Source organism: Microtus oregoni, unplaced genomic scaffold, assembly GCF_018167655.1.
Source record: "Microtus oregoni isolate MIOR12 unplaced genomic scaffold, Mior012 000047F_ref0000412, whole genome shotgun sequence".
In the NCBI taxonomy this organism is placed as follows: domain Eukaryota; kingdom Metazoa; phylum Chordata; class Mammalia; order Rodentia; family Cricetidae; genus Microtus; species Microtus oregoni.
This window is the reverse complement of record NW_024543221.1, coordinates 1,404,300-1,417,497: the sequence shown is the minus strand read 5'-3', so window position 1 is coordinate 1,417,497 and position 13,198 is coordinate 1,404,300. Positions and strand designations below refer to the sequence as shown.

At 36.2% G+C, this 13,198-nt stretch overlaps 1 protein-coding gene across 4 annotated transcripts in view; it reads left to right on the top strand.

Moving 5' to 3' along the window:
* Akt3 (AKT serine/threonine kinase 3) overlaps positions 1 to 13,198 on the top strand; it is a 248,082-nt gene that overhangs the window by 177,949 nt on the left and 56,935 nt on the right. For 3 of the 4 annotated variants that reach the window (XM_041635418.1, XM_041635416.1, XM_041635415.1), the window contains one exon: positions 5,221 to 5,343. The exons of the other annotated variant lie outside the window; for it this stretch is intronic. In XM_041635418.1, coding sequence (XP_041491352.1) covers positions 5,221 to 5,343 — 123 coding nt within the window. The remainder of the gene's footprint in view (positions 1 to 5,220; positions 5,344 to 13,198) is intronic. 4 annotated transcript variants of the gene reach the window in all.

Below are 13,198 nucleotides of genomic sequence, written 5' to 3'. Positions count from 1 at the left end.
TGTTCCACAAGCCCAAGGACCCAGAACCCAAGGAGAAAGTGCTAGGCATGGTGGCATATATTTGTAATCTCGGTGTTGGCAATGTGGAAATAGAAGGGTCCCTGGGGACCCTCTGGCCAGTCAGCCTAGCCCACTTGGCAAGTTCTAGAATAGGGACACACACTACATCACGTTCACAGACATTGCAGGTTACCCTTTGGCCTCTCTCTGTATGTGCTCCTGCAGCCGCACTTGCATGTGGATTTGCCATGGTGGTGCTCTTCTGAAGTCAAGCACTTGTTGGGAAAGTGTCTCGTTAGATCCGGAGACCTCCATTTAGGCTAGGCTGGCTGGCCTGGGATCTACAAGGGTTCATTTCTGCTTCCTTACAATGCTGAGTTTACAATTACATGCCACCATGTCTGGCTATTTGTATAAGTTCTGAAGAATGCAGTTCAAGAATTTCATGAGCTGCACCATCTCCCCAGTCTTTTCTTGATGTTTTTTCTCCCTTTCTTCAGGTTCTTGGTTTGTTTGTGCTTCATTTAGCACTTCTTATCAGTATCCTCTTTTGCTACTTGTCCCTAACAGTAAGTGTAGTAATATCCTGAGACTGCCCCTACTTTTTCTAAGCTTTTGGATTGTACTTCTTTGGTTTTAACAATTTCCTTGGTATCCATAATTCTAAAATTGAAATATAACATCAATTGCATATTTAAATTTCAGTAGGTCAAAATAAAGCCCATTGCTCCTGTATCCCTATCACCAATTATTTTTTCCTCTATGTTGTTTTCAGCAACATCTACTCAGCCAGCCACAAGAAAACCTCAACATCATTGATCTCTCCCTTGGTCCAAATTCTTCTGGAGTACTGATTCTCCTGAAGGGTGCTTATGGTCTCCTTAGCCGATGGCCCTCAGAAGCACTCGTCAAGATCCAACATAACTTCTGGTGTTCCCAAACATACTTATTCTTCCAAAGTCTTTTATAGTATTTGCCATGTTTCAGCACATCATTGTGTCCTGTGTGTTAGTGCTATTTCCTTTAATGTCTGTAGGTTTTTATAGCAGTTAGTACTAATAGGTGATAAATAACTTTTGTGCACTTTTAGAAATTATTTACCTGAGTATAACCTCAGATCCTTTTATTATTTACTTGTTAAGCTAGTTCTCTCTCTCTCTCCTCCTCCTCCTCCTCCTCCTCCTCCTCCTCTTTCTCTCTCTCCCTCCCTCTTTCTTTCTCTCTCTGTGAGTGTGTGTCTCTGTCTCTCTGTTAATTTTTCTAAATGTATATTATTCTTGCAATATTCTCTGAAATGTTCTCTAAAAATATTTTTTTATTTTATTGGGAACTTGTGGATTTTGTGAAAGGAGATTGAAGAATAGCAAGGGGATCCAGGAATGGAAGGAAAGGTGATGATGACAGAGAATAGAAAAAAATCAAAGCATATATAAATATGAGAAATCACAATAAAAACCCTTTTCTCTATAGTGAATATACACCACCAAAAAAAATTGCTGCTTTCTACAAATGGTTATTCTTCACCTGCTTCTGTGTGGCTCTTGTGCTGAGTTATATAGAAGTACACAGGTGGATATATTTTAAGTAGTAGTCTTTATATCCCTTATGTTATATAGAAGTACACAGGTGGATATATTTTAAGTAGTAGTCTTTATATCCCTTATGTTATATAGAAGTAACAGGTGGATATATTTTAAGTAGTAGTCTTTATATCCCTTATGTTATATAGAAGTACACAGGTGGATATATTTTAAGTAGTAGTCTTTATATCCCTTATGTTTTCCTATGGTGAAAGATTGTATCTTTCAAAACTTAAGTGAACTTTATCTGTGACGTATCTCCAGATCATCTTATATAAATTAATCACTCTATCTCCAAAGTGTTGTTACTGTCTCACAAAAATGTGTTATAGTCTGCTCTTTTTGTAAACATGCCTGCATCTTCCTCATAAGCTAGAATTCCTTAATAGTAGGGGTTATGTCTATTTTTTTGTCATTTTGTTGAAGTTTGATTGTTATATAGAAAGAGACATGTAGTTAATGAGTTTGGAGATGAGTATGTATTCTTTGGCCTTATCACAGGAAAAGCTATATATAAGAGTGTATATCTTAAGAGTCAGGGTACTCCTTTTCCTTATTCTCCTGCCTCACAGAGTTACCTTAAAATAATTGATGGTCATTAAATAAATATTAGATTGAAATGTTTTAATACACAGATGAACACGAATAATAATGATCCAGAAAGGTAGTCCATGAATCAGGAAAGCGGTGTTAAACCAAAGCCAAGAAACACACTTTGTAAAAGAGAACACAGGCAGTCTCCTAATCTCCAAAACAAGAACGGGAGCCGAGTATATATAGATCATCAGATTTGGCAGTTACAGATCACTGCTTGTCTTTACAAAGTGCATTCCATAAAGTAGCAAAAGGACACATCATATGGCAGTGAGTTTTGAAATACAGAGTTCTTCTTAATTATAAAACTTGAGCTGATACTTTTATGGAAGTTGACCGGCAGACAAATTTTAGCTTTGCCATCCAAATAAAGACCTAGAATCTTGAATGCATTATATTAATTTAGAGAGGCTCTGTATCTCTTCTGTCAGTGGCTAGCCAGTGGTAGAACTGATGTTTTTTTAAAGAAATCTAGGCACTGTGCAGCAACACGTGATCACAGCGTCTGCAGTGCTCAGGGCATGTTAGACTCAGTGTCACAGATCACACGTGATCACAGCATCTGCAGTGCTCAGGGAATGTTAGGCTCAGTGTCACAGATCACATGTGATCACAGCGTCTGCCATGCTCAGGGAATGTTAGGCTCAGTGTCACAGATCACACGTGATCACAGCGTCTGCAGTGCTCAGGGCATGTTAGACTCAGTGTCACAGATCACACGTGATCACAGCGTCTGCAGTGCTCAGGGCATGTTAGACTCAGTGTCACAGATCACACGTGATCACAGCGTCTGCAGTGCTCAGGGCATGTTAGACTCAGTGTCACAGATCACACGTGATCACAGCGTCTGCAGTGCTCAGGGCATGTTAGACTCAGTGTCACAGATCTTACTTTTCATATTATTTTTTTTGATGCACCATTCTTCAGAAGTAATTCATTCTCTACTTGTGGTGTCACAGATTTGACAAAACATGGGAATAAAGTAGGGAACATTATAGTTTAGATATGTCTAACAAATTACTTCCCAATCTATCTAATGTTCTTTCAGTCATTTTTAGCAATATCAATATTCTTTCTTCCTCTCCTGTCTTTACTTGGGCAAATGAGTCACATACAAAGTTGCCTTTCAAAATAATTTAAGTAGAGATAGGAGTAGAATAAAGGAAGAAAGAGTGAATGTATAAGAAACTGTATAGCCAGGTGGCGGTGGTGGCACACCCTTAATCACAACACTTGGGAGCCTGAGGCTGACCTATCTCTGTGAGTTATAGGCCAGCCTGGTCTACAGAGTGAGTTAAAGGACAGCCACGGCTACACAGAGAAACCTAGTCTCAAAATTATTATTACATGTTGAACAAGCTTTGTTATAAGCTACAGTTTTTGCAATTTAATATGAGTTAGTGGTCTGTATGGAAATAGTTATTTTCTGGCCTTACAGTAGAAGGCACTTTTTTTTTTTTTTGGTCACAGACTTGAATTGAGTATGCTCAATGACATCTTAGTGGTTTATTCAGGATTGTAAATAATTTTCATTCTTGGCATATTTCCTTTTTTTCTCTTCCATTTATTATGTCTCTTATTTTACACAGAAATTCTTTGCATTTATAAACTAGATACTGATGTATTTATTAGCAGCCCTACATAATTTGGTTTTGTATGCATGTGCATTTCTTTCTTTTTTTTTTTGTGTGTGTGTGTGTGTGTGTGGTTTTTCGAGACAGGGTTTCTCTGTGGTTTTGGAGCCTGTCCCGGAACTAGCTCTTGTAGACCAGGCTGGTCTCGAACTCACAGAGATCCGCCTGCCTCTGCCTCCCGAGTGCTGGGATTAAAGGCGTGCGCCACCACCGCCCAGCGCATGTGCATTTCTTATAATTTATATTTTAATCTCATAATTGTGTTAAAATATGTGTTATACAAATACTAAAATCAAACATGTCGTAGTTATGTTTATACAGGGCAAAGATATTTTAGATTATCAATCTTGGCAGATTTCTTGATAAAGTATAGTAGTTCAACAAAGATTGATAATCAGTTTATGGTTCCTCAGATCCATTTCTTGATGTCTGTTTTTCTAAGAAAATAGATGTTTTTATTTATTCTGTGCTTTTTTTTTTTTTTTTTTTTTTTTTTTTTTTTTTTTTTTGCTTTTTGTGGTTCTGGGAATGGACACAGGTCCTTGCAAGTGTTAGGCAAACACTGTCCTCCTAACCGTGTCTCCTGTTGAGAGATGAGATATGTTAATCATTAAATGATGGGACTTATGTTTCATAAAACTAGAACTTTAGTTTGTGGTTGCAGTAAGTGCCCAGTAAATACTTGCTGACTGTTGGAATACCTTTGATTAACTAGGAGATGATTGACTTAGAGTTTATATGATCATAGGAGATCACAGTTAAAATTGAAAATAAAAGGATTGGGCATTAAAAATCACTCCATGTCAGGAGTGGTGGAAACCTCAGTCCAATTTGAGCATTGTTAAGATATATGTAAAACCTTAAAATTGTGAAATTTCTTATTATAGAAAAATGTTATTTGTAGCTTCAGAAGTATTTCTAGAAATATGATAAATAATAGTTGTAAACTGTGACTAACTAGTATAAATGAGTTTTAAGAAAATTCCTGTTTTTCCTTGAAATCAAATATAACTTAAATAATTAAATAAAAACACCATACCCATGCTCCTGTTCATTTATTTTGATAATGTCAATATTTATTCCTTGTAAGACTGGAACAGCAGTATAGTTAGAGGGAAATGAAATCTAACGACGCATACTTTTTCCTCTGGTACCTGAAGGTTAAATGGGTAGCAAGCAGAATGCCTTAAACAAGATTGGTATATTGATTAAAACGCTGATTTAACAGCTCGCAGTTTCCCCTTGGAAACCTGCAAAAGATAAGCCAGCTGCTGTCTTAGAGTGCTCGGTGTCCACTGAGAGTACACTATCTATCATCACAATATGGTGATGAGAGGTGTTTTATGTTTGTGTTAATTTCCCCCACTAAATCAGTAATTATTACAATCCTGTCCCTGCTGTTTACCCTGCAGCTGTTTTTCCATTTGTCGAGAGAGCGGGTGTTCTCTGAGGACCGCACACGTTTCTATGGTGCAGAAATTGTCTCTGCTTTGGACTATCTACATTCTGGAAAGATTGTGTACCGTGATCTCAAGGTAAAAAAAAAAATGTAATCAACATTTTTTTTTTTTTTTGCAGAGACTGTAGGGACAAAGTAATTACAAAGTTACACAGTTTTGAGAAAAGCAGTCTTCTTAGGAATGTTTTTGCTGTAGTTGATCTGAAATTTCATTCACTGATATGTAAGTGGTTCTTTTATGTTTTGGTTTTTGGCATATGAAAATTCTCTTTACTGTGCAAAACTGATCTACCAAGAGTAATTTCATTTCCTGTAAATGCTGTAATTATAGAAATGATAAACATCTGAGTTAAAGTCAGGTGATTTGCAACCTTATTATTATCTTCAGACATAAAACATTTATGAAGAAGCTTTGATAAGAAGGTTATTTGAAGGAAAACATGCATTTTTTGTGATATTAACTTTGGATAGGATTATATTCCTCACATTTTTCTATAAACTTAGTAGTTTGCTTAGTTTTTCATTTGTCAAAACCCTGTATTGCTGTTTTGGTAATAAAAGTTTGAGCATTGCTGAAACAGCTGTAATAGGTAAACATTGTGTAAGGCAAGGTAACAAGTAGTTTTGCCTTTTCTGTCTCTCAAGTCTCTATTGGAACTATTCAACTCTGCCACTGAAAGGTAAAATCAGCCTTAGCCATTATGTAAATCAGTGTTTGGCGATATTCCCACAAATCTTTACTTATGAAAGCAGTCAGTGGTTTAGATTTGACTACACTCTGTAATTTGCTGCTCCCTGCAGGAGATCCTGTAAGCAAATGATAATTCTCATGATGTGGTCATGAATAAGGTTGACTATGTTAAGGAATCTTGATCATGGCATATTTTCAGCAAATTCTTAAGTTTAGCATCTTCTTTAAAATGTAAAGGCTGGGAGTACAGCTCAGTGGTCAGACACTTGCTCAGTTTAGGGATGACACTGACTTTCATCCCAGCACTTAGGCACCCAATGCTGTGGTTGGGGCAGGGAAGCTAGAAGTAGTCTATACTTGTAAACCCATCTTATAGAAACACTAAAGTATAATCACAAATATGAGGATACCTTGGGCGATATAGTGAGACTTTTTCTCAAAATAAATACTGGACATACCTATACTGGGTATAGGTCCTTGTTGGGCAAGCAAGTGGACTTGAGTTCCTAACTCCATTGCCCACATACAAGCCAAGTAGGGTCATATGTTTTAAACTCTAGAAAGTGAAGATAAGTGGACCCTGGGGCATATCTGGCCAGCCAGTTTAGCCTGAATGGTATGCCTCAGGTTCATTGGGAAGTTTTGTCTCAGAAATTAAGTGGAAAAGTGATTGAGAAAGAAATCCCAATATCAATTTCTGGTCTCCACATGTTCTCACAGGTACACTAATACAAATTAATCAAATGATTTAGATGTACTTCTTAGAATTTTAAATATGGTAGAATTTATCACTCTTACAGGGACTTCCTGAGCACATACAAACACATGTGCCTGCACACATATACTACAAACACATACCAGGTGTGTGTAGCCCAGTAGGTTTGCCTAGCATGGATGATTTCAGACCCCAGTACTTAGGGAAAATAGAAATCATGTGGTAATATTTGCCTATTGAAATTGGATTGATAGCTCCATTCCTAATCACAGAACTATTTCATTTAGAGTATAATTTGGTTTGTAAAAATAGAAGTTGTGCTCCAAAGCTACAGAGAAACCCTGTCTCGAAAAACAAAACAAAAAAAAAGTAGAAGTTATGTGATATTTTCATGGAATTACATTTTGTATGAAGTTGGGTATGTGCCTAAGAAAAAATGAATATCCTGTTACCACTGTCTTACTTATAAAGCTATTTGGGACTCTTAATTCTTTTTTTTTTTTTTTGATTTTTCGAGACAGGGTTTCTCCATAGGTTTTGGTTCCTGTCCTGGAACTAGCTCTTGTAGACCAGGCTGGCCTCGAACTCCCAGAGATCCGCCTGCCTCTGCCTCCCGAGTGCTGGGATTAAAGGCGTGCGCCACCACCGCCCGGCGGGACTCTTAATTCTTATCCAGTTATGTAAGCAGGTGCCTAGTTTGTTTCAAGATTTTTCTATAACTCTCATTTATGTTATGGATAACTGTCTTAAGGACTGTTTTATAAAATATCATTTCACACAGTAATAATAAAAACAGTTTATATTGTTGTAAAGTCAATTAAAATTTAAGGATTAGAATGCTGTACTTAAAGATAATGAGGTATACAGCCAAAAATATCTAGTTCAGGAATGGTTAAATGTCTAAGTGCTATAATGAATACATTCAACTAGATGGTTATATTTAGTTTATTTTAGAACTAGGAATATGGTGAAATTCAACACCTTTACATCTATTCTATGTGTTAAGTATAATGCTTTAAAATCCCTAGTTATACATACATATATATATATATATAAAATATATAATTTCCAACTATACTTAAAAATCCTTAACTTTTCTCTTCATAAGTTTACCTTTTTCATCACTACTCATGCTAATGAATCATATTTATGGAAAACAAGAAGGCAGAGAAGCCTGGAGTTAAACAAATGAGAATAGTTTTGAAGTACTGGGTAAATCCAAAATAATCAACAATAGTAGATACTTACTAGTTCAGAGAGATCTGAAGAAGACAGTTCATCTGAGCCCTAGCAGCAGTCAGAGGGTCTTGGTCAGGGTTGCCTACTGACATCCCTAGTGAAATGAATTATTACTATAGTAAAGGTCATTAAATATACATTTTGTTTCTATACTGTTGATGATGAAATTAGATTTAATTTATCAATGTATAATATAAAGTGTGTACTCTGTATGTGAATGCCCATCATGTAGTTACCATATACAAGGTCGTAACTTTATCAAACGTTTTTATGTTCTATGTTCGCTCAAAATTCCCTTTAAAAATGTTGCATTAATTTAATCTTTGAAATACATTTATAGTATAGAATACAGAGCATATCATATATCACAGAACACACATAATTAAGAAAGTAAAATTTAAAATTTATTCATGCTCTTTGCATCTGAATTTCACAAGCTTTTGCATGACGGAATGGGATCATTTAGGTAGGATCACAGGAAATCAAGGTCTGGATTCGAGACAGTGTTCTGCAAGCATAAAACTAAATTGACACTAACAATATTATTGGAACATGGGTTTGTCAGTCAGCTTTCTATTATGATAATATAACACTTATGAAGAAATGGTTATATTTTAGCCCATAGATTTTAATGGTTTTATTCCACTCCAAAATTAGGTAGACCCTTTGCTTTTGGACCTCTGATGTGAAGAATCCACATAGCAATACAGGAATCACATAGTAGAGAATCTATTTAACACATCAGTGAGAAAGCCAATCGAAGAGAAAGGGTACTCCTCCCACTGTTCCCTCAAGAATGTGGACTAAGGGACTAGGGCCTTTCACTGGACCCCATTTTCTAAAGGTCCTACCCTCATCCAATATCACAAGGCTGATCTAAAGAACAGCTAGGATCCAAAGTATAGCACCGTGATCATATTTCCTAGTTTAATATGCTTTTGTTTACAACATTCTTTCTAGAGTTGAAAACTAGATAAGAAAATGGAAATGCATTGGATTATATCTGTTTTTAAAGTCTTTGTGATACATATATATGTGTATCTAGTATATTATGTGGTGTTTATGTAGCATGATATACATTTGGAGTCAGATGACATATCCTTGTATGTCAGTCCTCAGCTTTCATCTTGTTTGAGACAAGGTTTCCTTTTTACTGTTGTTTGTGCCAGGCTAGGTGGATCTTGAGTTTCCAGCAATTCTGTTTCCACTTTCTTCTCACTGAAGAGTCACTGGGGTAATGCTTTCCATGGGTCCTGGGGATCCAGACTCAGGTACTCATGCTTGGATTGCAAGCCCCTTACCAACAAATCATCTTCTTGATCCTTATGTTTATTTTTAAAGATTTAATATTATTATTTGTGTGTGTGTGTGTGTGTGTGTGTGTGTGTGTGTGTGTGTGCATGTTTATGCATTTGTGCATGTTCCCGCGGAGACCAGAAAGAGGTGTCAAATTCCCAGGAACTGCAATTGCAGGACCCTACTGTGGTTCTGGGAACTGAACTCCAGGCCTTTAGAACAGTGAGTGTTGCTAAATGCTCAGTCATCTCTCCAGCCCCAAACCTTTAGGTTTTTATGAAACTAAAATTAACCAGAACTATCTGAATGACTGCTTTAGATATTAGATGTATTAAAAACAGTATCACCAAAAACTGATTTAGGGTTAGGTATGATAGCTCACAACTTCCCTGTACCTAGGAAGCAGAGTCAGGTAGATCTCTCAGCTCAAGGACAGTCCCTTCTTGTAGCCCAATATGTTCCAGGCCAGCCAAAGCTATGGAGTAAAACCCTGCCATAAAAAGGATACCTCCTGCCCCCATTTAGGTACTCATGTTGATGAGTCTCAGAGTGGACTCTGATCTTATTCATGAATTGGTAGCTATTTATATGCAAATCAGCTTGAGATGCCTGCAGTGGCTGAACTTCTTTCTTTAAAAAGGTAAAGATTTATTTATTGTGTGTGTAGAAGACAACTTCTGGTAATCAATTCTTTCATTCCACCCCATGGGCCCCCCTGAACAAGGTGTCATTACACACTGAACTGTTTTCTCTGGTTCCTGGATTTCTTTCTTTAACACTGCAAATAGTGTTCCCATTCATCATTGGAAGCAAAGCCTCTTCTTGTATTAACTTAGAAATTTTATTGGTCCTTGTTTGGTTTCAAAGTTACAACTAATTGCTAAAGCCTTTGTTACTTTTTTAGAAAGTAGCTTTGCTTTATTTACTAGTGTATGTCATTATATGAAATTCTGTTTCATTAAGGACTTCCTTAATAAACACTTAGGTTACTTAATAAAAATTGATATTGTTTCAGGATACCATGAAAATCTGAAGAGATTCTGTACTTCAGTAGCGAAAGTTGTATATTTTCTTTTCTACATATTCCTTACTTACAAGCACAATATTTATTTACAGTGACCATGATTGTCCATGTCCAGACAAGGCTAGGCAGAGACATTTATAGACATGAATGTAATGATTCTAGAATTAGTCATTAATTTTTCTTAGTGATTATGAGGAGATAGAAAGATCTGTATGTTGCCACTGTATAATACTTTGGAATATCTAGTTTTATTTTCTATCTGTTTAGGATACCAGTAAAAGAACCCTCCAACTGTCCTTTTACCACAGACTTGGAGTTTTTATAAGTCCTCAGATATTCTTCTGAAATAAAGATATATTTTTTTAATACAGAAAGAGAGACTTATTCGCATGCTGAGTTGAAAACAGATTCTGTAATTCTCAAATCTTTAAATAATTTAAAAATTTATTTGTATGGGTATCATATATACACATAGATATACGTATATACGTATATATATGTGTGTGTGTGTATATATATATATATATATATATATATATATATATATATATCTGTGCACCACTTGAATGCCTAGAATCTTATAGGCTAGTAAAGAGCCTTAGATTTCCTGGAAATAGAGTTAGAGACAGCTGTGAAGCAGTGTGGTTGCTGAGAATCAAGCATGAGTCCTCTGTAAGAGCAAGTGAGCTTACTCACTAAGTCACCTCTACAGGCTACATAGCTCTCACTTCTAAGAATACTCTTATCTCTGCATTTCACCCTTTCTTGAAAATTTAAGTTTAAGAGCAACTTCCACCTGTATAATTAAATGATACCGTTGAGCTGTCTCCTTATTTGTATATAGCAAATTTTTAAATATCTTGGTAATATGGGGCTAGAGTTTCTGCCACTGCCACTATTGTACCTTTTTTTTTCTTTTAGTATTTCTGCTCAGTTTCCACAGGTCTGCTTGTGAGATGTCAGCATTTGTGTGGATAAGCAGAAGCCTAGTAAATGGAAACTGCACTTTCATTTCCCAGGCACCCAGACTCAAATAATTACACGAAACTTTATTTACTACAGCATTGTTTGCCTAATTGCTTTGACATATTCCTAGCTAGCTCTTACGTATTAAATTAACCCATTTCTATTCATTTATGTATTGCCATGAGGCTGTGGCTTACCAGTAAGGTTCTGGCATTTTTCTTATTTGGAGGCTACATAGTGTCTCTTTGACTCTGCTCCTCCTCCCCCCTTTGGATTTGCTGCCTGGCTTTACTCTGCTAAGCCTTTGGCTGAAATAGCTTTATGCATCAGCCAATAAAAGTAATCCATATAAAGAATGGCCATCCCACATCATCTCCCCTTTTCTGTCTAAATAAAAAGAAAGGTTTTAACTTTAACATAGTAAAATTACTTAATAACAAAACATTTATCAAACAAGAATTATAATTACAATATTTGGTCTATTTAGGCAAAAATTGAAGAAAAATTTATTATCTATTTCATCTTTGTGAGTCTAAAGTTTCATATTTGCTTTATCTTTTATAATAACTAAGGAAAACTATAACTGTCTGTCTTCAATTCCATCAAAGACCCAGAAGGATATACTATTGTCTAAGTAAACAGGAAGTGCATTCGGAAACAACTTCCAAAACCATATTAGGCTGGAAAGGATCTACAGGTTTCTTTCTCTGTGGAAATAAAAACAGAACCTCTTTTCCAAAGTAACATATCCTTCGACTCAAATTTTGAAATCAAGATACTTTTAAAATAAATTTATTGTTTTAATCTAGCAACCCCTATAATCAAATGTCTCTCTGCAGTCAAAAATTTCAAAGAAAACAAAATAATATACACAATCCAGACTTTTTGTGTTTTCTGTCTTTTCATGGCCCGTTATGATCTTTTATTCTGTTTTTCCTTATTTTTTTTAATCTATGGCTCTGTCTATCTTTAATTCTTTCTGTCTTAAGAACATGCACATTTATTAAACTTACTATGGCTTGTTTAGAGGCCTTTTAAAAAAAAAATCCGAATCTGTGTTTACTATGTATCTGCAATCCTTTTCTGACCAAGAGCATTTTTTAAAATGCTTAGCAGCTGTGACTAGGATTAACCCTGCAGCTTTGCTTGTTGGCTCCACCCCATCCTCCATGGTGGAGGCATGTTTACAACCTCTGTGCTCATGGCCCCAACTCCAGGGATAGAGAGGGTCTTTGTTGACATTAAGCAACTAATAGCATGCTGCTCACAAACCCATTTAGGTGATCCATAACAGGACCTTTCCAAAGAGTTTGTGCTGGTAGCACAAATCAGGAAGTTGTCTCTTAAAGAAACCATGCCTCTGCTCACTGCCAGCAAACAGAGCCTATCCGAAAAATATGCTTACCAATAAACTACAATTGATTCCCATTTTTGTGGGCCTAGAAGCATTTTTTTTAATGCTTTTTTAGGCTTTATGTGGAGGTATGTTACTGAACACTGGGGCGCCATTATGTAAACAGAGACGGTGCTTTCATTTCCCAGGCACCCAGACCGAAATAATCACACAGAAACTATATTAATTACAGCACTGCTTGGCCAGTGGCTTAGGCATATTCCTAGCTAGCTTTTACATACTAAATTAACCCATATCTATTAATTTATTTATCGCCATGAGGCTGTGGCTTACTGGTAAGGTTTTGGCATTTTTTTCTTTCAGCAGCTACATGGTGTCTCCTTCAACTCCACTTACTCTATCTCTGTTTGAATTTCCTGGCTGGCTTAACTACACTAAGCCATTGGCCGAAACAGCTTTATTCATCAACCAATAAAAGCAACCCATATACAGAAGATTATCCCACATCAGCTAGATCTGCTTGTGTAGAATAGAACTCTGCCTTCTTGAGCCATAGATAATATTGGTCTCTAAAATTGAAATTGGTTCATCTGTGCTAAAGTGAGGTATAAAGGTGAATGCTAAAAATTATTCATTGATAATGCAT